The sequence below is a fragment of the Drosophila sechellia genome, chromosome 3R, assembly GCF_004382195.2.
Source record: "Drosophila sechellia strain sech25 chromosome 3R, ASM438219v1, whole genome shotgun sequence".
In the NCBI taxonomy this organism is placed as follows: Eukaryota; Metazoa; Arthropoda; class Insecta; order Diptera; family Drosophilidae; genus Drosophila; species Drosophila sechellia.
In genome coordinates this window covers 23674152-23698286 of record NC_045952.1, presented here as the reverse complement: position 1 = coordinate 23698286, position 24135 = coordinate 23674152, and the positions used below count along the sequence as shown (strand labels likewise).

Sequence of the window (24135 nt, the reverse complement as noted above, 5' to 3'; positions counted from 1 at the left end):
TTGACGTAGATGCTGCAGACAGCAGGTGGCGAAATGGTAGGTCTACGGATGCTGCCTATGAAGATTGGGAAGGCATACATTCTATAGAACTTAAGATGAAGTCTTTCCATAAATATATGACATTTAGGCGTTTGAATCCGTGGATTTTCTATTTGAAATGTTAATGCCCATGTTGTTTTAAATTATACGAATTAAAAACGAAAGGTGCGCATTCCAAAATCTCAGTGCTAGTTTCGTGGCCGCTGCTGTGCGTGTGTGCTACTAGAAAGCTTGGCTCTGCCTTCAGCTCGCTGCTGTAACGTCTAAGAGTGTGCGCCAGTATGTGTGCCGGTGGGCGGACGTGGACGTGGATATGGCTGTGGATGTGGATGTGCGGTGGGTGGCGGATCGGTGGGCCGATGGGGCGATGGTGCGGTGGCCAAAGGATGCCTCCGTCCGCTGGCCATGTGTTTGTGTAGATGTCCGCTTCAAAATTCGCATACACAGCAGTGGTCAACTATGGAAATTATCGATCGACTTGCCTTTGGCGCCAGGTGGTTGGGTGCTATGATGGAAAAGTGGTGACGAAGGCAGCGGCAGCGCCAGCAGAAGCAATCTCCGCTGCTCTGCGCCTTCGTCGTAGTCGTAGTCGCAGTCCGGCGATTTGCGCCGTAACGAGGGAGGGAGTAAGGAGACGGAGCTGGAGAAGGCGAAGCTGGAGGCGGAGGCGGAGGTGGTGGCCTCGTACTCGTATTCGATGCCCAGTCTAAATGGCAAGAACGCAGCGGCAGCTAAGAGATGCCCAAAAAGAAATTGCGGACATTTACATTATGTGTCCATGTATGAGTATGCCCACCGACTCCAAGTGTGTCCGGGGTTTTTGGGTCTGGTCGTATCGAGGACACAGGGGGGGGGTCGGAGATTGGGGACCGCAGTTAGGAGCCCGGAGCACGGAGGATGGTATGTGGCGTTGAAGCAAGCACACATGCAAACGGCATGCGGCGGTGGAATATACGTGAGCTTAGGAGTTGTCGTCGTCGAGATGTCCTCTGGTTGCTAGTCCAGACGCCGAGGTCCGAGCGAAGGACCTCCTCCGGCTGCCCAACATTCTCCCGGGCGGGCAGCTTCTGCATCAAAGTGAAACGGGCTAATGGGACGGGCCCAAATTCGCAGCACTGCGAACAGAGCTGAACGGTGGGACCCATAACAACAAGGCGGAGATGTGAGATGCGAGGAAACGAATGACTAACGAAGGAAATTGCTGATATTGTATGGAGCGAAAGTTGTGCATGTCTGGACGCAGGACTCAGAACGCAGAACGCAGGACTCAGGACTCAGGGCTCTGGTCTCTGGCAGCGGCGCGTTTTAGTTTTGACAGGACGTGGAATGGCAGCAAGACGGAGTCAGGACGACTGACCCCACTCACTGGGATATATGCCATATACGAGTATGCCCAGCGCAAGGAGAAAATTCAAATATACTCGAATATACACACAAGAGCACAGCCTGAAACACGCACACACACATGCGAACAATGGCAGATGTCCTGCCGTGTCCGGCATCTTTCCTTACTTCAGATTTCTATTTCCAGCTCACCATCTCATCCTGCCAGCAGGCTGCACCGTAAGCAATTATGCATCCACAGCGGTTGGAAATGAAGGAGCGGCCATCCATGTACAAGAATGCAAAATGTGATTGTAGATGTGGATGAGAACGTGGATGTGGAGGAGGATGAGGATGTGGCCAGGACGAAAGACCAAGGATGAAGACGATGGAGGACCAGCGGATGCAGGTCTTTGAGAGAATGCATTCGAACACACATACATGTCTCTCCAACTAACACACAGCACTTGCCCAACAATAGATAAGCTATATCTCAAAATAGTATAATAATAGTGCAGATTTAGCAAAAAACAATAAAACTTGGTGGAGGGAAGCTGGCTGTAATTGCTGGCTTATGAATTTCAAATCTCACATATGGAAACCGTCTATTTTGTCGATATAAATGGTGGCCATCATTGCAATTCACTGGAACCTAACGTATTTCACGAATATTGTAAGAAATGAATATCTTTTTATAACTTGAGATATTTTTTGAGCAAGCGGGCTAACGCCAAAAAGTATGCTAACATTTCTTGCAGCTACATATTCGCATATTCTGAAGAAATGTGATGACTGAATTACTTTAAAAGCAAGAAAAATCTAATCTGAAGTATTTGAGTATACTATTCCTTACTTTTACATTTAAAAACTAACAAATAAAACCCTATTTAAACCTATAAGCTGCCACTTTTGCCACCTAATTTGCAAAACTAGCAACTGCATTCAATAAACGATCGTAAAACAACTTGTTATGACTAGTTGCTGGTTGTTTATGATGCCCCCGTCGCATGAATGTAGTGTTAGGGAACAATGTTCACCAATTAAGCCGTCAGAGTGCAGAAAAAGTGACCGAAAAGTTGAGGTTGCAGGCAACGCGGAAAAAACACGGTCCAGTGGAAAAAATGCGCTTTTTACGCGGCGCCGCGTCAAAAACCAACAAACATCGAGGCGAACACACACGCCCAAAACACTTTTCCCGTCTATAGCCGCCTAATCGGCGACAGTATCGCATGGCAAACGATGGCCTGGCTGGGTCCTCCTCCAATGGAGGAGTATATGCCGATCCCACCACTTTGCCACGCATCCAGCAGTCAGCCGCGGCATAAAGAACTGCACGCCGCACTCCAAAGTGGCGGCGGCAGCAAAAGAAAAAACGGGTCAAGTGCATCAAGCTGCATGCCACCGGGCAAACAAGCAAGCGGTTTCCAACTGACTGCCTAATCCCCTTAAACGGCGCGTTTTTTTCGCCGAATCACTTGGAATTCTGAATTCTGCACCCTGCATCCTGCACTCCAATAAAGGGGCTTTTTGTTTCACCGCAGCGTTTGGCGCATCGGCGCAAGGTGAAATGGCGGTGAAATGCCACCGGCTTGACCTTTGCACACACGACTGCAGATGGGCTTTTTTTTCGCGACTTTCTCGCATCGGAGTGCCAGAGTATCACGGCAGTTGCCAACTTAATTTCCATATGGTGCAATTTTGATGGCTCCGACCGTAATTCAATGCCGTCCGCCTTTTTTGCCCGTTGTTTGCAGCTCGTTCGCGATGGAGTGTCATGTGCAGCAGAAAAAATGGGAAATGCAGGAGAAAAAAAACACGGTGGTCGCCAACAGCTGGCACAGCGATTTGGCCAACATCACAACATCAGCACCTGCCATTTGGTGGAAGATGGCCAATAAAGGCGCCCAAAGGGCGTCAATTATGCACATCCTTTTCTACAAAGTTGCGATTAAATGTAGTTAATTATTAAGTAAATTAAAGGTACTTTAGCAAGTTTGCTTTACATTGTTTCATCATCATAACAATTAAATGATTACTCCTCTATAACGTAAAAATCTTGGGATTCTTAAGAAACTCTTTTTAAATTCAGCTCTGGTTTCTTTTTAAGAAAAGCTTGAATAGCATATAGCTATTTTGAGGAAGCAAACAACTATATCCATTCAAAGAGCAAACGAATAGCACATTTAATTAAGATTTTGCCCCATCCTTTTCTCTTTTGTTTACTAAATAAATAAAATAATGAAAACTGGCAATAATATATGTACCATATATGCCCGAATACCTTTTTGGCACTTAATTGATTATAATCCATCAATAACGAGGGTAATTAAGAGCTATAATGCGACTTCCATTGACTTTGTAGCCAATTGGCCAGCTCAAAGAAATCTTCTCGAGAATGTTTTTGTAATGACAGGTTAAATTGACTCTTTGTCCCACTTGTTGGGCAAAGTTCTTGGCTAGACTCCTTGGCTCAATGATACTAAACTAAAGTAAAACTTTCCTCAAACGTCTGGCATCAGTTAAATTCTTTTTTAAGACCAAAGTTCACAAGGTCGAACAGCAATTTCGTGACTTGGAAATTTCTTTATGCAAGTGTTATTAAATTTGCGACCAGACCGAAGGATATATGTGTGCATATGTGCTCCGCACTCTTTATCACTTTTATTGAGAACAAATCGGAAATGGAAGTCGCATATGAATGAACTGCAAACTGGAGTTGTCCTTCCTGCCCCTCAAGCAAGTGGAAAATAAAAAACAATGGAATGGATGACGGCATGGTGTGGATCCAGATGGACATCTTTTATCGCCACGTGTAAGCTGTAAAATGTATAAGTATGTCAATTTTTAATTCGCCACTGAGCACTTTACGGCCAACACTACTAGCCCCAATTTCGTCCTGGGCGTCGAGGTAACTAAACAAAAAGGTTCTTGTGGCCGGGGTAAATGGACTCACGCCTTTATCACCGGCCCCTGGTGTCCACCGTAATAACCTCATTTCAGGACATTCGTAGGCTGTGCCAGCCATCCAAATCTGTTGACCGCTGCCGGACACTAGAATATATATTTGTATATAAGTATATCCAAAGGTATACATAATCTGCGGCCATGTGGCAGCAACTATGTGCACGCGCTTGTAACACATATAATTTTGAATATATAACCAAGGTCTGTCTGTACCTATACATATGTACAAAAGTAAAATTTTACTTATGTATGTATGTTGGCCTATGTTGGTATGTGCGCATAATATATTCGTAATAACATTTTCGAAACCCGGCGTAAGCATTTTTCAGCCGTTTCATCCCTTTTCTGGACACTTAGGGGTTAAGGCTACAAAAGGTCCTGTCCACTCGCCCTGTTCGTGTGTCTCTGCGAGTGTGTAGTTGTGTGCTACTGCGAGTGTGTGTGTGTGTGCCACACCTCGCGCCCCATCGCCCAGCCTCCGCAAACCGCATCTATCACAAATTTCAACTGCCAGCGGTCCAGGGAAAGGTCCCGGGAAGGTCCTGAACGGACGGTCCACCACGGTACGGCCAAGGGTATGGGTTAGTGGTCCTGTCCGGTTCGTCCCGGGTCCGGTTAAGTCCACAGCTCGTTACGGGGCTGTCCCGTACGACAGGCCTAGCGACACGGTTGACGTAGACCCAATTCGACCCCCATCCCAACATCCCAGCATCTCACCATCCAAGCATCTGAGCAGCCCGCCAACTCTCCATCCCAAACCGCACGCACTCTGAGCAATTATTAAACGAGTCTCTAGAACGTTAAATTCTGTCCACTTTGGAGGCGGACCAGAGCCATCTGCGGCACCACTTTTCGAGTAGTGAGAGTGACCGGCCGACCGTCCGACCGACCGGTCCCGGCGATGAAAAATAGAAATCGCAAGAGTTTGTTTAACAACAAGTGAAGGGGTTTGTTTTTTATGCCCCCCACGCCACGCTCGACCGCTGGGCTTAGTGCCCACATTTAGCATGCCATATAGGCCCACTCACACACATATCGGGCTTACATGACAGGATATATGGAGTATATATCTATATACTTATCCGTGTATAGCTGTGTGCGTGTTTCGTTATTATAATAACGACTGTGGAGGAATACAATGTTGGTCGTTAAAAAGTGCCAGAACTCATTAGGTATCTCAGTTTCCTATGGACAGTGCCAAAACTAACCCCTGAAGTTCTTACGTGGGCTGCATACCCTCGGATTTGTCACAGATTCCGGTGCACGTCTATAAGGGAAACAAAAGATTTCGATTTAGCAATTAATTGCACTAAAAACAGTTAATTATAAACAATTATAATTGTTTTTAGTTGAAATACTCAATTTATATGGCTTAAATAAACAGTTAGTACTATCCTGCATTAAGTATACATATTTATATAAACAGTCAAGTCAGTCAAATAAACTGTCAAACATAACAGTCAAGGTGTCAAACTGTAGGCGCTGCGAATTCATCCTGGAATCAGCTATCCTGGTGGGCATGTGTCATTTGTCAGGACTGCGGACCGAAAAGTTTGACACTAATTCCCGCCAGATAAATACCTCGGCGTAAAAACTTTATTTGCATGTCCTGCACGGTTAACAGCGGTGACGAAGACATCAAGTCATTTGTTAAGATTAGATAAATACCCACACGGCTGCTTAATATTCATATCCGGCCATCCGGCCATCCGTCCGTGCATCCACGGTTATGGGAACCCGTTCCCGGGACATCGGTTCCTCTGGATGCGGAACAAGTAATTGCAGATATGGTCTTAGATGGTAGTGGTTCGCCCAACCGGTATTTCGATTAGAATTCCAATGCCCTACTGTCATTTGGCCGGACATCGGGATAGATGTGGATAAGAAAAACAGCTTGGCTTTGGGAAATTATACGACGTTTTCTCACGAATCCCGTGTCCTGTAACGGAATTTTCAACTGGCTGATTTATTGACGATGGCAGCAACGTTGACCGGACCCAAGGTCCGGCGACCTTTAATCCAGTTTTGCATTGAGGCGCCGTGATAATTTCCACTCTTACCACAGACAAGAATAAGGGTTACATAAACATCACAAATCGGACCGTGTCTTCCTAGCCCACCGATTTGAATGCTAAATAAAGAGTTTGTTTTCTATGTGCAAACACTAAATGGCTTATGGGACATACGGGTTTTTTCCTCTTTCTGTTTGTTAATATAAATAAGGTCAGAGGTCAGCTTCTTACGACCGAAGGCTTGCTTTTCCTTTCTAGATAGTTATAGAAAAGTGCAAGATACAAGATAGATATTCTTGATACTATACTATATACTATATCGTGAGATAGGCATTTCAATAATTGTATATTTTGGTACTTTGACTCAGTTTTCACCGTTAATATCATTAATATCTTCTTCCAAAAACAGGATGTAGTGATTTGAAACTGATTTCGCCAAAGATTTTTTGCGGTCATGGTTTGCCTTTTGGGCTTTAAAGTAAAAACAAAGGCCTTTGCGTGTCAGAATGTATGCAACATAATAAGCCCAGAAAGCCAACTGAAATCCGGTTTGGTTTTTTTTTTTTTCGTTTTCAGAAATCAAGTAGCTGCATGTCGCTGGAAACAATGCGAATGCGCCAATTCGTTCGTCTTGGGAATCCCTTGGCCCAAACCTAAGCCTCTTATCACCGCACATTCCACGTTTCGATCAACTCAACTCGTGTTAATAACGAGACAATTCCGACAATAAAGTGAAAACTTTATCGCGCACAATGACATATTCATTAGGATGTCCTTTCTCAGGATGACATCGGTCCGCTCAACAGAGGAGCACCAAACGGAACATAACAAGAACAGGACAAAACAAACCAGCCTTTCCGACTTACACGCGCTAATCAAAGGGGATGAATACCCTTCCGGCATTTCACATCGTGGTTGCGATAAGTTGCTGTGCTGAATGCAATGGCACTTTCAAGGATGCTTTCACAACATCCTTCAGGTAGCAATCAAAATATTGTACTAATCGTGATATTTAGGACAACAAACTTTTGCTCATTTCAAATTTCACAGTTGACCAATATCATCTTGATGGGACTTAATTCCTCGAGGGTTCATTCTAATCGTTAAACAATCTGATCCTTCTCTCTTAAAAATAAACTATATGTATATGAAAAACTAGCAGTTTCAGTTCCTAGTTCATTCATGGTAATATATTATATTAAACACAAAAATTTCTAATCATTTCCCAGTGTTAAATCAGAACTTTTTCAAGAATAACGCCAGGACGCGAACCGGTTGGCAAAAACAAAAAGCCAAAGAGAAGGCTGATGACAAAGTCTCCGGTTTAGCTTTGATGTTCCCAAGGACAAAAGGAGAAAAGAGGAGAACAATGCCGAATGAGGGGCGCAAAAAAATAACTATTGAAACAAAAACACATTTTTTTTCACCACAAGACAAAATAAATTGCAATTTATACCAAAAGTTGTATTCATCATCATTATCATCCCGAGCCAAAATTATGCAGTATCTGCAAAGCGCAATTCGTTACAAAAGTACACAAATCCTTGTTACTTATTTACAAGGCTCGAGATGAAAACTCAAAAGTAATTCTGGCTCGTCGAGCCAGGCGCAAATTAAGGGCAAAGTCGCTTAAAGTGCAATATTGAGTGGATTGTGAATGAACTAGTTATCTATTAAAACATTTTACTGTTTTAACGTTATGTGTCCTTAAAACTATGTTTACTGTATACACACACGATAATTCATATATGGGAAAGACTAGAGAAAAACATTTTTGGTAAAAACTTCTATGCTTATTAAGAGTGTTTTTATCATAACTTTGCTAAAAATGGCCATATAACCAAAACAAAAACAGTTTTAAGAAGCTAATTACCAATGCATTTGAACCCTATCTCTTTTTGTGGAATTTCGCAAAAATAAATTTTTGCCAATTTTTGCATTTTTTGTAAGGGGTAACATCACAAAATTTATCAAAAAATGTCAAAAAATAAAATTTTTAAACTGGAACACCAATCGATTGGGAATTTGATTACGAGTTCAACGATATACGACTTTCTACATTTGGACCATTATTTACAATGTTGTGGCCATAAATCTGATAATTTTTCGATGAAATTTAAGGAAAACGTCTTCCGGCCAAAATTCAATATTTTTGAAGTATTTTTTATCATAACTTGGCTAAAAATGGCCATATAACCAAAACAAAAACAGTTTTAAGAAGCTAATTACCAATGCATTTGAACCCTATCTCTTTTTGTGGAATTTCGCAAAAATAAATTTTTGCCAATTTTTGCATTTTTTGTAAGGGGTAACATCACAAAATTTATCAAAAAATGTCAAAAAATAAAATTTTTAAACTGGAACACCAATCGATTGGGAATTTGATTACGAGTTCAACGATATACGACTTTCTACATTTGGACCATTATTTACAATGTTGTGGCCATAAATCTGATAATTTTTCGATGAAATTTAAGGAAAACGTCTTCCGGCCAAAATTCAATATTTTTGAAGTATTTTTTATCATAACTTGGCTAAAAATGGCCATATAACCAAAACAAAAACAGTTTTAAGAAGCTAATTACCAATGCATTTGAACCCTATCTCTTTTTGTGGAATTTCGCAAAAATAAATTTTTGCCAATTTTTGCATTTTTCGTAAGGGGTAAAATCACAAAATTTAGCAAATTTGTCAAAAATGTCAAAAAATCAAATTTTTTAACTGGAACACCAATCGATTGGGAATTTTCAACGTTCAACGATATATGATTTTCTACATTTGGACCATTATTTACAATGTTGTGGCCATAAATTATCATTTTTTTACCGAAAATTGGTAAGAAGGAATAAAAATTGTCATAAAGCTCACAATTTTAACTTTCGACTATTTTTTTATCCTCTTTCATATATTCCCTTCCGCAAAACGTTTTGGGTTCTATTGACTGCTTTTTAAAATCTAGGTTAAGACCATTATGAATTCTGACCCGAAAGCCAGTAAACGAACCTCCAGTTCTGGCTTAACAGCCATAAGCACTTTTTGCTGGCCAAATTGGTGCCAGAAGTTTAATGGATCTGCAATACTGTCCAGTCCAGCTCGTTCCAGTCCAGCCACTTCAATTGATCCACCAGCCGAGAGGCCGAGATTCGTGCCGAGACTGGAGAAGAATGGCCAGCCAGCCAGTCAGTAGTCCACCGTTCGGTTGGGATCGGTTCGCGACTTAATCTGGCGCGATCGTTTTCCATCAAAGGGTTCCTGCTCACATGCAACTAATCTGATTGTAATTGATGCATGCTAGAGAACGTGAACGCGAATGGGGATCCGAATGCGAGCGAGTCCCGAGGAGGAGGCTCCACACGCAAAATGCAGAAGGTTCGCTTCGATCTCGTAAAGGTAACTTGGTAGCCAATTATTCAAACGCGAGGATAAGAAAGCAAATAAATTGACTTCGAACTACATGGGCTTTGGGCGGGAATCAAAAATGCATATGCGCTCCACGGTCCACATGTGTGCAATGTGCCTGGTGTGCTGATGTGCTGCTGTAAAGCTTAAAATATTGTCATTATCCTTACATTAACTGCGCCTCTTCCAAAAATGTCGAACGAGCTGCGCATTAAGCTCACGCAAATTCCTCGCCATTTTCATGAACGCCCCAATCATCGGCCACCGGTGCGGATGTGGTATCGATATGGGTAGCCCCATCCCTCGATTCTTCGGGTAATTTCAGGCCCGTTTCCATTGTCAATCATATGCTGGAAGAATGTCAGTCATCCTGCGCTGCACTTTGGTATCGGGGGTGCATTGAACTTTTCAGTAGTGCGGTACTAAAATGTTAATATAGGCAGGCGTCTTAATGGGATCCTAAACAGTATCTCAAAATAATCTTACATCCCAAAATGTAAGGACATGTATCCCTGTCCTCTTTGGTCATTTGAAACTTGTGAAGCAGAAATAATACTAGTTTATAAACTATAATAACTAGTTTTGAATTGCTCATTCCTATGACATATGATGTATATTCCTATAAGTCGAACACCAATGACCTTTGCATATGCATAGAGTGCACTCTACCTCCTGGTAGAGAAACAATACCTGTCCATGGGTATGGCCACTTATTTTGGGCACTTGTGTGAGATGTGTGATGTGTGCTGGTCCTAGTGTCGCGATCGGATCCGCATCGGAGCGTGCGGGTTACGAGGCGACACAATATTGACAGCGGCTGGATCCGTCGATATGCCCAGGGGATTGGCTGGAGTAATTTAATCCTCGCCCAGAACCAAAACCAGAATGCCACGAAGATGTCCACAAAACGCTGCGCACAACACATGCAATGCGAAAATGCGAGTTGCGGGCTGCGAGTTGCGAAATGCGAAATGCGGAGCAAAACATGCATACAGATCACGGCTGGCAGGCCGGATGGTCGACATGGACATGGACGTGGATGTGGATATGGATGTGGATGTGGATGCCGATGCCTGGGAGCACTGTCAGTCGCCTAATCATTGTAATAATTCGCCTCAACTTCACCCGATGGCAGCGGCAATGGGAAGCCAAGCGGAAATTACCAACACGCGATATTTAATTTTTCCAAAAGGCGAACCAATAATTCGTCTTCATGCCGCTGGATGGCCATCCGTGGCGGCTGCTCTTTCCGCTCCTTCTGCTTCTTTTGCTGCTCCTCTGGCCATGGTGCCATTTTTTCGTGTTCGGCATGACCGATGCCTCCGAAAACGCTTTCCAGGCACCAATCGCCAGGAGCAGGGGAAACAGGAGGAGGACTCATTAACGCACAGCCCAGATGCCAGGACCCCAACTCCTCTGCTGACTGCTGACCTCCATCTATGGCACCTATAATGATCCTACCCTTTCAGCATATATATAATATGAAATGTGCTTCGGCACTTCAGTAAATACAAGTTTAATATTTATCTCTACAAAATAAATGGCAAAAAACATATTAAGGCCTTTTTAATAAAAGGTAGTTTTCCTACTGATGAAAATTCAAAATTAGGCTACATTTGCATATGTTTTTTATTTGTTTCAAGCTAAAATATTCAATCGGTTTGTGTTTAATTTGCATAATGAAGCAAAAAGTAGTTTAAGTAGTAGTAGTAGTAAGTAATAGTAGTTTTACTATTTGTTCTACTTGCAAATGCCTGTAAGTTTTATATAACTTGGAAACGTTTTAAATGTATTAAAAACCGCATAAATGAATTTAGTTTTGTTATAATTAAATACTTTAATTCTATAGAAAATTCCTGTTTTTCGAAGAGCCTTTCGTTGGGAAAGACTTTCATTTTATTCAGAGGTAAAACATTGACCCATTTTTCAAACCGCTCAAATTGAATACCCATTAAGTAAAGAAATGCCAGTTTTGATCTTGAGAGATTGACACTTGAATTTTATTTTGTTTTTGTTAATAAATATTTATTCGTTTCATTAGTAATTAGTTTATATGCTTATTTGAGAGTTACGCAGATTACACAGTACGAAAACAAATCGATTGGAATAGCTGACAAAATGTGCCAACTAATTAAGCTACTTAACACAATTAGTATTTGTTATTATACGTGTAGATGAATTGAATTTGGCTTTCAAACAAGTAGTCACACAGTCGATATTCCTAGTTAATACTAGCTATAGTATGCTGAGCTATTAATACCTGTTGCATTGATATTAATACGTTAATTGATAAGTACAAATGGCATTTGCATTGCGAAATGATTCGAGTTTCGTTAATACTAAAGGTGGCTAATAACAATAAAAATGGAGGTATTTACACTATGAACTACAACTACAACTATGCTTTAATGTAGGGTGTCTACTGTTCGGCGTCGCTGGACCCGACGCTCTTGTCGGGGGTGTGGGATCTGCTGGACGCCTTGGAGGCGCAGGAGCGCACGGACAGATCCTCCGGCTCGCTGTCGCAGTAGCTTTCGTTAGAGGCCTCACTGTGCGCCAGTGGACTCAGGCGCTTCAGTAGCGCCTCGTTGAAAGGATATGTTTCGAGATCGGGCTCCGAACCGCCGCTGGCCATTTGGTTGGGATTGTAGCTGGGTGCACCAGGTCCTCCGCCGCCGGGCTGCATGGAGGCTGCGGCCGCGGCGAAGGCCAGGAAGTTCAAGCTGGCATTGAAGAGCTTGCACCAGTCGAGCAGAGCCGCTCCCTGGTTATCGGTTCCAGTGGGCGGGGCGTTGGCCGGAGTCACTGGTGCTATCACAGGCGCTAGATCCGCAGGATTCGGGAAGGGTGCTGGCAGTAGGGGCATTGTGGTGTCCGGAAACATGGGAGTCTTCGCCTGCTCCGTGGCCAGAGCTTGTGGTGCGGAACTGTTGGCCTCCAGGGCATTGTTGTTCTTATCGTTCACATGCTCCGGCTGATTGGCGGAGTTCACCCGCTTGGCCGGATCCTTGGCCCAGTTCTTAACACTCAACAAGGGGTAATTGTTTTTGCTGTAATCCTCGGAGGCAGCGGGCGAATCAATCACTTTGTTGTCCTCTGATTTGGGTTGTGCGTCCACCAGGACATCGGCAGTCTGTGGGGTGAGTTTGGAGTTGAGCAGGGCCAGGAGGTTCAGCTGGTGCAGCATGTTGTTGGAGTAGTCCATCACGCCGGCCTGACCCGGATGCAGTGCACCCTCCGGATGCAATCCGCCGTTCTTTTTCACAAATTCCACAAGGCTCAGCTTCTCCAGCAGGGATTCATTTTGCACTGGGTAATCAGCTGGACTGTAGGGCAGTGCTCCGAAGCCCAGCTCCTCGTAGTTTGGAGGCAGTGCCACGAACTTTGGTGGCAGCTGGAGCTGCAGCTCGAACTTGGCGCGCTTTTCCGGTGGCGTGTCGAGTCCCAGGTGATCGGGGCCCAGCTGGCGGCACATGAAGCGCAGCTTCTGCTCGTTCTTGCACCACCCACGCAGCGTGGACTCCGGCACTCCGATGTCCCGCGACACACTGGCCTTGGTTTCACCATTGTGGATGCGTTGGATGGCACGCACCTTGTCGTTGGGCGTGAGGTTCCTCAGAGGACGCTTGCCCCGCGTGCTCATCCGGATGTTCATGTGCTGGTAGGCGGAGATATCCATGGTTCTATTTCTGGTTGCGCTGGCGATGGCGATTGCGATTACGATAGCGGTTTCGAAGCGCGGACTTTGCGGATGCGGATGCGACCACCGGTGTGCACTCCTCGAACTCGCAGAAGGATGTGATTGTGAATCCGATTCCGCGAAAGGCGAGCTGCGAACTGCGAACGGCGACAGGCGAACGGCGACCGCCGAGATGAGCCGATGATTTTGCGGCGAAGAGAACGGCATGCTGTTTTTCTCGCTTTTTCTCGACCAATCGGAGCAAAGCGCCACTCTCACCTTTCTCTCTCTCTCTCTCTCTCGCGCGCACCCACCACCCACCAGTGCAACAACTTGTTACTCATGTCTTGCTCACGAAATTCGCTCTGTTCGGCTCTCTTAACGGGTTTGATGTCCTGACCATCATTCGCGTCCCTCTTCGCGGGCTGCGTATGTGTGTGTGGTGGTGTTGTGGATCTAGATATTCAGCATGCAGGATGCACATTTCCGAATCGGCTCCTGCACGTGGCTGCGTGTGTGTGCGTGTGTGCCCGTGTGTTTATATAAAAACCAGTTATTTACCTCCCATAAACATTCCCTCCTGCGAAAGTGTGTGTGCGTGTATTTGGCCAACCTTCTTGCATCCTCATGTGCGTGAGCGGATCTGATACGGACGTGGACCTGGTTGCACTTTTGGGTCGCGAATCTACCGAGAATAACACAATTCCATTTTATATTATTTGCACTCTCCATCTGTGTGTTTGCACTAATTTCCACGAGTATTCTTTGTCCGTTATTTGTGGTAAATATTTTCATTGCACCCTTATCTTATGAAGAAAATAGAAAATATATAGACTAAAAGCTGATCAGACTAACTTACTAATAAAAGTTTTGAATTCACTGCGTTTTCCTAGGCAATATTTAAATATTTATTATTATATGTATAAGTGCTCATGGAGTAATATAAATGAATAGCACATACCTTATATGGAGAACTTGCATAGTTCTTTGCTGATGATTATTCGCACACAAAATTGTTTTAAACTTTATTAAACCATGTAATTTATATTAATAAATTATTATGGATCACTTCTAATTATTTGAATACGACTGTATATTAAAAGCGTAAGTATGTATGTACATAACACCTTTGTGGGAACACCTTTCTAATCATTTGACTTTACCCCTTAATCCAAAAAACTATATGCCGTCAAACACTGTTATTGTTATTAAAATTGATTATAAAGTCTCAATGAATGCCGTCGTTTTATTATTGTTTTAACTATTAATGCGTCTGCGTCGTCCACTAAAGAAAAACTAATAAAAGCTTTCAGCCTCGAGAAAACTATCAACATTCTAGAAGAAGAACTGCAATAAAAGCTTTCGGCCTGGTAAATATACCAAATCATAATTTAAATTTCGAAAATTGGCTAAGTACACTTAAAAAAGATTATTTTTGAAATGCTGATCCGTTCAATATTGTCCTTAAATAAAATCACACATCCCTTTTTTAATACTTTTTTTATTGTGTTATTAAAAGACACATTTTAGAAAGTAAGTAGCCTTTAGTATTTATGTTTGATTTACACATATTTAAATAAATTTTCTATTAACTATAATTTATTAGATTACATCTACTTGTATTGATTAATTTCCGTGTTGCTGTATGTTATAACTATATCATTATTTATTATTAAACAATTTTCCTTCAAGTTTATTTGTCACAGAACTGTATTTTAAAATTAATGGATTGATTTAAATTATATAAGGAACCTACACAATAAATAAACGATTGCAAGCGGACACAAATCGTAATTATGAAGTTAAATTAACAATTTGTTGACATACCGCTTTGAGATACTCTTTCTGATAAATAAAAATCAAATTGCATTAGATTTATAAATATTTGCAGTATAAATATGAGGAAACGGTATTTATTTTAAGTCTCAATTTATACATACATACAAATTTAAATATATACATAACCTATGTTGGCAGTTAGCCCTTACATTTTGTACATACACTTTATTGTTATTATATACATAATTTGTTTCAGTCGAAGGCTTATTAAACTAATTCTGAACGCATACGTCAAATGCACATACCCATATAAATATATATCTTAATATATACTGCATGCCTTATCATAACTTTAAACTAAAAAGAGATAACTATTCGGGGGCATCAATGGGAATGCATGCAATAATTTCAATCAATTCAATAATAAATAAATAATATTAACTCTTTGGCGGCAAATAAAATATATGATGGGTGCGGATATAATGGAATCTTCGTTTGCCAGTGCCGTCAGCGATATATTCTGTAACTTAGTGTAAGTCTTAAGTAACTTATTGTACCATTCATTAAAATTCGAATAATGATCACCGACATTTTGTAAAATTAGAAAACAATTAAGGTTATTGGAATGCACTATGAAGATGACTTTGAGTGTGAAGATTCCGTTTGCTAAAAATTTACTTGTGAGTATATTTATGGAAATCGATCAACAATTCGTGAATATATGCGTGAACTTTATTCAACACCCCTTAACTTAAATTTACTTTATCGTTAGTAACAAATGTTAATAGCTTATAGATAATGATCCCATTTGCCCAATGCAACGACCTCCCTCCTCATCAAAGGTGGCCAAAGTTAATCGAGACAGCTTATTGCATAAGACTCCATTTCCATTATTTTGAATAGGATTTGGCTCTGAAAAGGGGTAGTAATAAAAATTGGATTTAAATATTAAGTGTAAGACTTCATTTCATGTGAGTTATATGACATATAGCAGATAGTACGTGGCTTACCATCGTGAAAAGGTTCTTGAGTGTTACCCTCCTGTTTTTTGTTTCTGATTTGATCCGTAAAATGTGATATAAGTGCGTCTATCATGGCAGCTTGCTTCGAAAATATTTGCATCAGTTTGGACACTTGTATTCCGTTCTCGACGGCATCGAACTGCAAAAACAAATGATACTAAGATCCTATTTTTATAACAGCGAAAACACAGCGAAGTACCTGCAGGAAGATGCAAGTGAGGCATTCGGGATCATCACTTGCACTTGGCTTTGCGTAATCCCACGACAAATCCTCGTATCGCAATCCCAGCAAGAGGGTCTGCATCAAAAGTGGTGGTGGGTCATTAAACAGTGCGGATTAAAACTATAAGTTATTATGCTAAAATATAACTTACACATTCGTACGGATCTATTACGAAAACCCCTCTCTCATTGACAGCGACCAAAACCTCCATGTCCTTCTGGTTGACCAGTGCCATAATTCCCCTAACAGGTTGTTCTATTTGGCCATGAAAATATGCGGCGCTGTGAATTCAAAAATCATTAATTATTAAATATATATTGATAGGTATATATTGGAAGCCTACCCATAGAACGGCAGAGCCCAGCAGAATTCCAGGTATTTCCGCATCAACTTTCGAGTGGTGGCCGTCTGGGGCACCCGCTTGAATTGCTCCAGAAGCTTCACCTCCGCAGAATTCTTCTGGCTGATCGGTAGCCACAGCCAAGTGGAGCTCTTGGCCACGTGAGGAGGCAAGAACCTAGCTTGGTTTTCCCTAAATGATTGAATTAGCATACAAAGTTAGTACTTGGCGTGTTTTATCAGTTGGTGGACTTGCCGAAAGAATCCTATTGTATGGGTGTGGGAGTTGTAAGGACCCAGTTCGATGCGCGCTTGAATGCCACCCAACATGAGCGAATGCACGGGCTCCATGATATATCTGCCTGTCAGCACATTGTTTCTGGCCTCTTCATAGAGGAGCTCCAAGATCCGATGATCTCTGAAAATGGTTAAATTTAAAATGGTTTAAACTAAAGTTACGGATAAGTATTACTTTATTTTCTCCTCATCTCGCTTGGAGAAGAAGACGTTTCGCTTCAAAACGATCATGGGCTCATCGAACTTTCGATCACTGGGACTGCTGTTGCTGAACTTCTGGAGGAGATTGGGCCACGCAACTCGCACTATGTAGGGGCAGTGGTGGGCCTTCAGCTGCATCTCCAGTAAAGCACTTGTCATCCACAATCCGAACACGCTCTGTGCCAACAACTTGTTGGATATGCCTAGCTCCTCGCATCCCAAGGCGGCTGCCAACATCACTTGCGATGGACACTGGGCAGTGCCCTCGATCTCCATGTGCACCGCCACCCGGGACATAAGATACACGCATGTGGGGATTACCTATGAAATAAAAAATCACATTCAAGTTGCTGAATATGAAAGGAGAGTATCTTACATTTTGGAGAGCACGGGTTAGATTGGAAGCAGCTTTGCCGGCAGTCGCGAAGTTCGAAGTTGAGCTTGTTGCCATCAGGCGTTTTTGGATTGCGGGATTGGATTGGGCATCGTTGCCGTTGTTGCACTTGTGATGTTGTGGCATGAATGAGGAATTGGTGAGCACTCCTAAAAATGTTAAGATAAACATATAACATAAACTAAACAATGCAATTTAGTTTCTCTTACCGGATGGGCTCCTCAGGTCGGAAAGGGGACAAAGTGCACTTGCATTGCTCATCATGTTGGCGCCCATGTCGGGTAGGCCACCCAGACATGAAGCATTTCCAGCGGCCATGGCGGAGGACACCTGTGCCGGCGACAGGCAGTCACCATCATTCTGACCCGTGCTAACCACACTGGACACACTGGCCGACGAGGCGAAGGTGCTGCCCACTGCCGTTTGGATCTGAGCTGTGGTCACCACACGATGCACGGTATACATTATGGGGGGAACCGGCATATTCACCGAGCCCAGGGAGACGGGTACCTGCTGGTCGCACGTGACCACACCGGATGGGTTCTGATGGGTTTGAGTGGCTGCCACGCGTCCACTTCCGTTGCCGCTGACGCCGGCGCTCGGGAAGATCGCACAGTTGTCGAAGGCATCTGGTGGATCGGCCACCGTGCCCTGTAATTGGGGCAACTGATGGATTGGTTCTGGGTGGCTCAGTTGGTGGTTGTGTTGTAGCGACTGCTGGATGTGGAGAAAGTTGGCCTGTTGCTGCTGCTGGTGCAGATGTTGCTGATGTTGTTGGGGCTGTTGGTGTTGCTGGTGTTGCTGATGCTGCTGATGTTGGTGCTGATGCGGCTGCTGATGCGACTGCTGGTGCAGGTGCTGCTGTTGCGGTTGATGAGCTTGGTGCTGCGGCATTGCTGCTGCGGCATTGTTGGCTATATAGTAATCATCGCGACACTTCACATCCGTAGTGTTGTAATATAAATGCGATCTGAAATGTATTTAAGGGTATTATGCATTATTGATAAATTCGTTGAAGTTGGTATAGCAAACGCACTCGTAGTCTTGAGTAGATAGCTTTTTTCGATTATACTGCAGTGTTCCGAGTGGAACAGTCATTATGTTGATATAGTTCCCAGCGTTGGCAGTATTCTTGCTGCATTGGCCACTGTTGCTGCACACAGATCCTCCGTACGGACTCCCCATGTTGCCATTCCCGCCGAGCGCTTTGCTGTTCCCACTGCGCGGAACCAAGTCCTTGGAGCTGTAGCCCGATTGCGATTGGCCGGAGCTACATGTCACATAATCCTGGCCAGCGTTCATCCCATAGTTGAGTTTGTTCGACGCATGTTGGGGAATGGAAGTCGAGGGATTCTGCTCCATGGCGCTCCGGCAGTAATAATGATTTGGCTCCATGTTCTTCGAAATTCAAATAATATTAAAAGGATAAAATATATTGTATTAAACATACATATTTATTTAATGTCAGTTAAGTGAATCTTACTGCTCTTTTAGTAGATCTGCTGCTAACAAATATGATTAGTTACTGTCGACGCCTTTTCGGGGTTCGCTTGAGCAATCAGGATAGCCCTCATTTTATCTGGCAGTTGCGAATGTTGCACAAAAGTCCATTATAAGCAAAATATTAGCTATCAGTTGGCATTTCTGAAATGTACATAAATTCATACTCAGAATGCTTATTTAAATTTTAGAAATAAATTAGATAAAATATATTCTAGATGGGGGATAGTAGTTTCATCGTTTATAAGGTTTGCGTTTTGCATAAAAACAGACATGTATTTCATTTTCTTCCATCGCATGCACTTTCTGTATGCCTTGATGTTCTGTTTTAAAATAACAAAATGGTCCGCAGTTCTGATATTTGATTTTTCGAGCAGGTGCAATAGAGGGTATGCTGTATACACACATGCTCGTACATACCTACACGAAGGTCTATATGTGCGAATGCGAATGCGAATATGGACACTTTTTTGTACGTCATGCTAATTCGAGTGCTTGCAAGTATGTCAGCGGGGGCATAACTTTTAACTTTATAATTGGAGGCACGTAAACACTGTATGTTAATTCAGTTCAGCTCACACGGCTGAGAAAAAAGTGCTGCGTCCTTAATCAATACATGCCTTTATATGTATGCATACACACACACATTCACATACACTAACACACACTTACAGACACACACGCACATATACTTCTAACTGGGTGGGACTTTGAAGGCCATAGTTTTGCACCGAACCATAGCCTCTGCACTTTAATTTTATTCCTTCGCAATGGTTTCCTTTCGTTGGGAAGCAGTCCGTCTTTGCCCAAATGTATCTACATATCGGCGAAATCCTCCACGGCACACAAACGGATGGTTTGGAAAAAATGTGTTACACGGATTTCGCACGAAAGATACATTTTCCGCTGTATTGTCTTTGGTTGCGAGGAGCTCTGTGATTTGCTGCCTTCGGGTTTGTTTGCTTTTTCATCGGGCTCCGGAGGAATTAATTGTTTTATTCAGGCTAGTGTAGATTTTTACTGTGGCGATTCACGACGAATCGAATGATGACGAGAAGTTCCCAAACTTTTTAGTACACAAAATGCCAAAACAGGCGACTTAGCACCAAAATATCTACTTATACAACACCACTTTCGAACACAGCCAACCGAAGTAAACAAACACATGCAAACTCGGGCCCCATATGAGGCGCATGCGCCCCAAAATCCCAGCTTAAAGTTCGCCCAGCAACAAGACTATCGATAAGAGCCAATTTCAACCGTTAACAAAATCAATATATACATATGGTATATATATATCTTTCTGATAAGGAACCAACGTATATATTCAGTTCCGTAAACATCCTCTTTTATTGTATCAACTGGCATTACTTTTTTAAAGCATTTTTAACACTTCCATAAGTTATGGCTCAACACATTTTGGATACATTTGATTTACTTATTTGTGATACTTCTGAAGTTGCGGGGCCGATAGCTTGACCTTTCCTGGTATATTCCTGGCCAACGACTCTTCCTTTATACTTTTCAGTAAGTCCTTCTCACGAGCACTGCAGCTCTTCTCCTTTGCGAAGATATTAAGTGCTAGTTTCGCCGCCTTTCCTCTTTTTCCCGTTCCTGGGGTGAGCTTAACTTTAAACCTAAAAGGATATTACATTTAGAAGGAAACATTTTATGCGAACTTTTAGTATAGCTTACTTGTAGTTTTGCAAGGCCTGATAGGGAGCAACGACTGGAATCGCGAACAGCAGCTCATCTCCTTCGTGCGGCTGTCCAGTCAGACTGTTGAGTACATCCACATCCCCACCGACGGGCACTTCATCAGCATCATCCAGTTCCACTGGGTTTTTGGGAGCTGCACTTTTTTCTGGCTTCACGTACTCCTTGGTTGACTCAGTTTTCTCCACCACTTTATCGGCGCTGGCCTGTGGCTTTTCCTTACCCGATGACTTGAGAATCATCATGCGAATTTCCCGCTCTTCATCATCTTGATCCTTGTATTTTTGCTTCATTTTCTTGAGCTTTCCCTTTTGACCTCTCTTAACTTGGGATGGATTTTTCGGTTCAGTACTCACAGGAGCGACTTCCTGCTTGGCAGCCTCCTGTTTCGCACGTGCCTTGTCTTCCTTGGTCTTTTTGGCACTTACTTGCTTTTTCCGACTTGGAGCAGCCAAAATAATGGTCGTTTCTTCAACGTCCGTTTTTTTCAAAATTTTGTCTAGGACAACTTCACTCTCTTTAGTCTCTTCGATCTCTGGATTTACGGAGTCGGATCTGACTGTAATGCGACCAGTATCGTGCTCAATCTTAACTTCTGTATTGGGAAAAGCTGTAATTTCGGTATTGGAGCTTGGTTCCGATAGATTTGTATTTAAATCAGCGTCTTCATTATCTGACAAAAGATCATGTTCAACTTCGGTTTCTTTAACATTTGGATCTATTTGATCATCATCCAGGCTTCTAACTTTACGCTCTCCCAAATGGCGCTCAATGAAGCTATCCTCCAACTTGAAAAGTAAACTTAGACCCATGGTCAGGTGGCAGGAGGGTAGGAAGTTCTTCTTTCCTCTGATCATAAAGCTTCCCGTTGCCAAGTACTCTCCGGTTGGTGCAGTTTTGCTGACCTGATCGCTTGTTACCCAGTACGAGTTGGTAACCACTTTGGCATCCCAAGCAACACTGTATGAAATAGCCATGGATCCTGCCTCTAACAGCGTTTTGGGAGGTATTTCTTCTCCTGTGGGATTTTGAATTATAACACTCGAGGCGCCTTGAATCTCAGCGTGGACATAAATGTCTTTCGGACGCATATATCTGAAATAACAACATTTCATAATTATAAATACTTCGATCTATTGAAAGCAATCAATCAAAGCAAACCTTTTAACAATAAGCTCGTTCTGCTGCGCATCTCTTCCTCCAATAACCAAATAATTTTCAGAGCTGATGAACCAGTAAAACTTTTCAAACCAGAAGACTTTCCGTGCCTTTACTATGTTCGATATAGTCCTTACTTCCTTGAGTGTCTGCTGAGTCTTGCGCTCGGCCGACTTAAGAGCTTTTTGAGAAGCATCTACAGTTTTCTTTTCCTTTTGAGCAGCCGAACGTTTCATATCATAGTATCGACGGGCATTGGCCCAAGCGGACAGTGCCAAGTCGACATCCACAACAGTAACCTCTGGAGCCTTAAGATCGTCGTCTTCATCATTGTCATAAGGATCGCTGAGCATAAGGGATATATGATTAGTCTCCAGTTTAAGCTGCTTTATGGAACTAGCTACAGCATCGCCATTTGCCTGTGCCTCCTTTACAAGTTCATGAATATCCGGCCAGGATAATTGACTGGCAATAGCTGACTGAACGGCCCGAATCGCATTATCCACCAGACTTTGATTGGACGTAATAAGCTCTGCTTTCTTTCTGTCCACATCCTGGACTTTTGTCAACTCCTCTAGACGCTTTGCGTGGTCATTCTTGACATTAGACAGCTTTTTCAGTGCCTCACGCTCTTGCTGCAGTGTTTTCATGTCAATCTTTTGCGACTCTTGCGTAGAGTAAAATTCATCAACGGCTTCCATAAAGGACTCAAATGTGGCCTTTTCAAAGTTTTTGAATTGAATAAAGAGGTAGGGATGAAATTCGATGTTTCTAAAGAAAAACTCCACCGTTCCATTCTCTGCAGGCTTTTCCTCTTTAACTTGAATAATGTAGCCTTTACTTTTTCCACTATTTCCCTCAGCTATAAGCTCTTGAGCATCCTAAAAGATTGCACAGAACATTTTATTTACTTTTACATGTCATAATAAATAGTTCTACGATATTGTTCTTACCTTTACTGCCTGCTGAAGAATTGGCAGGTCATTAACCATATCAAATGGCTTATGTTCCAGTTTCGTATTTTGTTGCTTCTTGCGTTGCTTTTTACCGCCCTTTTCCGGCTTGTCTTCCGCCTCCGGCGTTTCTTCCGTTGTTTCCTTTTTGATTACGTGATTGTCCAAGCCATGAGAAAGAAGAACATGCTCTATAACTGCCGGACCACAGTCCAAGTTGGGTGTTAGAATCTGTCGCAAATAGTCGCCGTTCCTGGCATTTTCCAACAGCTTAACCAGAGCTTCCGGTTCCAGTTCATTCGTGGGCTGTTTGGCCCGTTCCACGGGATATTTCTCGCGCATGGCGAAGCGCAGGTTCTCGCCCTCCGTATGCGGACGCAGAATATATAACGTGGTCAGTTCGTAGTCGGTGAGAATCACATTACCGCGATCGTAGAGCTCCAAAATAACATGGTAGGCGGCATCGCCGGTACCGAACTGAAAGTCAACAATACGATCGCTACCCATCTGTTGAACCTGTTCCAGGCGCTTGTTCTTCAAGTGCTTCCTCAACTTCATGCTAAAACCGGACGGAGCCATGTTCTTGGGCCATTCGAACCTAGTGGTATGGAATCTTGTACCAGATTCTATCAGCAGAGTGACCTTCTCAACCGCACCGGTCCCTTGCATCCGGAAGAGATAGGTCTTGTTATCCACGTCATAGATCTGATTCACTCGCCAGCCAACCAGCCTGTAATATAAATGTAGATGTGCCATTATTCGTGGGCATCGGGATTATCCGGATTTGTTAAATACTTTTGCAGTTCAGCCACTCCGCAGATTATATCGAAGGTATTGAAACGTGTCTTCATGGTTCTTTATGAAAAGTTGACGATGTCAACACGGAAAGTGAAGAAAAAAGAATCTATCTAGCAACCTAACTTATCATTAAATATTCACAAGTTCGCTATCTACGTTAGATAAGTTAAATTCCTGTAGTAGGGAATAATAACAATTTTATTCACTTGTAAAATTAAGTATCGGTGTAAATTGCGATGGACAAACTTTAGGCAAAATATATCGATTGTATGCTGTTGGTGATTCGGATTGTTAGAATGAATTCGCTGTATAATTACATTGTATTAAATATTTGTATAA

At 42.7% G+C, this 24135-nt stretch overlaps 3 protein-coding genes across 5 annotated transcripts; all 3 read right to left on the bottom strand.

The window, feature by feature from the left end:
- Nucleotides 1–11707: 11707 nt before the first annotated feature.
- LOC6619666 (protein distal antenna-related) lies at nucleotides 11708–13589 on the bottom strand. The gene has a single exon (XM_002043845.2). It carries the CDS (start codon nucleotides 13414–13416, stop codon nucleotides 12157–12159), a length of 1260 nt encoding a protein of 419 aa, XP_002043881.2. The 5' UTR covers nucleotides 13417–13589; the 3' UTR covers nucleotides 11708–12156.
- A 1720-nt stretch (nucleotides 13590–15309) lies between these two features.
- LOC6619665 lies at nucleotides 15310–20300 on the bottom strand. 3 transcript variants are annotated; one of them, XM_002043844.2, is made up of 12 exons: nucleotides 19844–20300; nucleotides 19155–19315; nucleotides 18708–19069; nucleotides 17881–18641; nucleotides 17654–17820; nucleotides 17252–17598; nucleotides 17036–17197; nucleotides 16784–16972; nucleotides 16592–16721; nucleotides 16417–16515; nucleotides 16206–16356; nucleotides 15310–16107 (listed from the first exon to the last, which is right to left on the bottom strand). In XM_002043844.2, exons 3-12 carry the CDS (start codon nucleotides 19064–19066, stop codon nucleotides 15977–15979), a joined length of 2496 nt encoding a protein of 831 aa, XP_002043880.1. In that variant the 5' UTR covers nucleotides 19067–19069; nucleotides 19155–19315; nucleotides 19844–20300; the 3' UTR covers nucleotides 15310–15976. The 3 variants fall into 3 exon arrangements, with proteins under 3 accessions (XP_002043880.1, XP_032579578.1, XP_032579579.1); XM_032723687.1 differs by having other exon boundaries at nucleotides 20193–20299; XM_032723688.1 differs by lacking the exon at nucleotides 19844–20300 and adding an exon at nucleotides 19592–19793.
- Nucleotides 20301–20497: 197 nt separating this feature from the next.
- LOC6619664 (nuclear export mediator factor NEMF homolog) lies at nucleotides 20498–24022 on the bottom strand. Its single transcript, XM_032723686.1, has 5 exons — nucleotides 23794–24022; nucleotides 22999–23728; nucleotides 22049–22926; nucleotides 20867–21982; nucleotides 20498–20808 (listed from the first exon to the last, which is right to left on the bottom strand). The coding sequence occupies exons 1-5, from the start codon at nucleotides 23847–23849 to the stop codon at nucleotides 20610–20612; spliced, it is 2979 nt and encodes a 992-aa protein (XP_032579577.1). The 5' UTR covers nucleotides 23850–24022; the 3' UTR covers nucleotides 20498–20609.
- Between the last annotated feature and the right edge of the window lie 113 nt (nucleotides 24023–24135).

Bases quoted from the DNA above. Each gene is read 5' to 3' on its own strand.
- LOC6619666 (XM_002043845.2), bottom strand. From the start codon at position 13,416: ATGGATATCTCCGCCTACCAGCACATGAACATCCGGATGAGCACGCGG.
- LOC6619665 (XM_002043844.2), bottom strand. From the start codon at position 19,066: ATGGAGCCAAATCATTATTACTGCCGGAGCGCCATGGAGCAGAATCCC. The intron at 16,722-16,783 runs GTAGGCTTCCAA...TTGAATTCACAG, and splicing joins TGGGCTCTGCCGTTCTATGG to CGCCGCATATTTTCATGGCC. The intron at 16,516-16,591 runs GTAAGTTATATT...CTTTTGATGCAG, and splicing joins TAATAGATCCGTACGAATGT to ACCCTCTTGCTGGGATTGCG.
- LOC6619664 (XM_032723686.1), bottom strand. From the start codon at position 23,849: ATGAAGACACGTTTCAATACCTTCGATATAATCTGCGGAGTGGCTGAA. The intron at 22,927-22,998 runs GTAAGAACAATA...GCAATCTTTTAG, and splicing joins TTCTTCAGCAGGCAGTAAAG to GATGCTCAAGAGCTTATAGC. The intron at 21,983-22,048 runs GTTTGCTTTGAT...TTGTTATTTCAG, and splicing joins AACGAGCTTATTGTTAAAAG to ATATATGCGTCCGAAAGACA.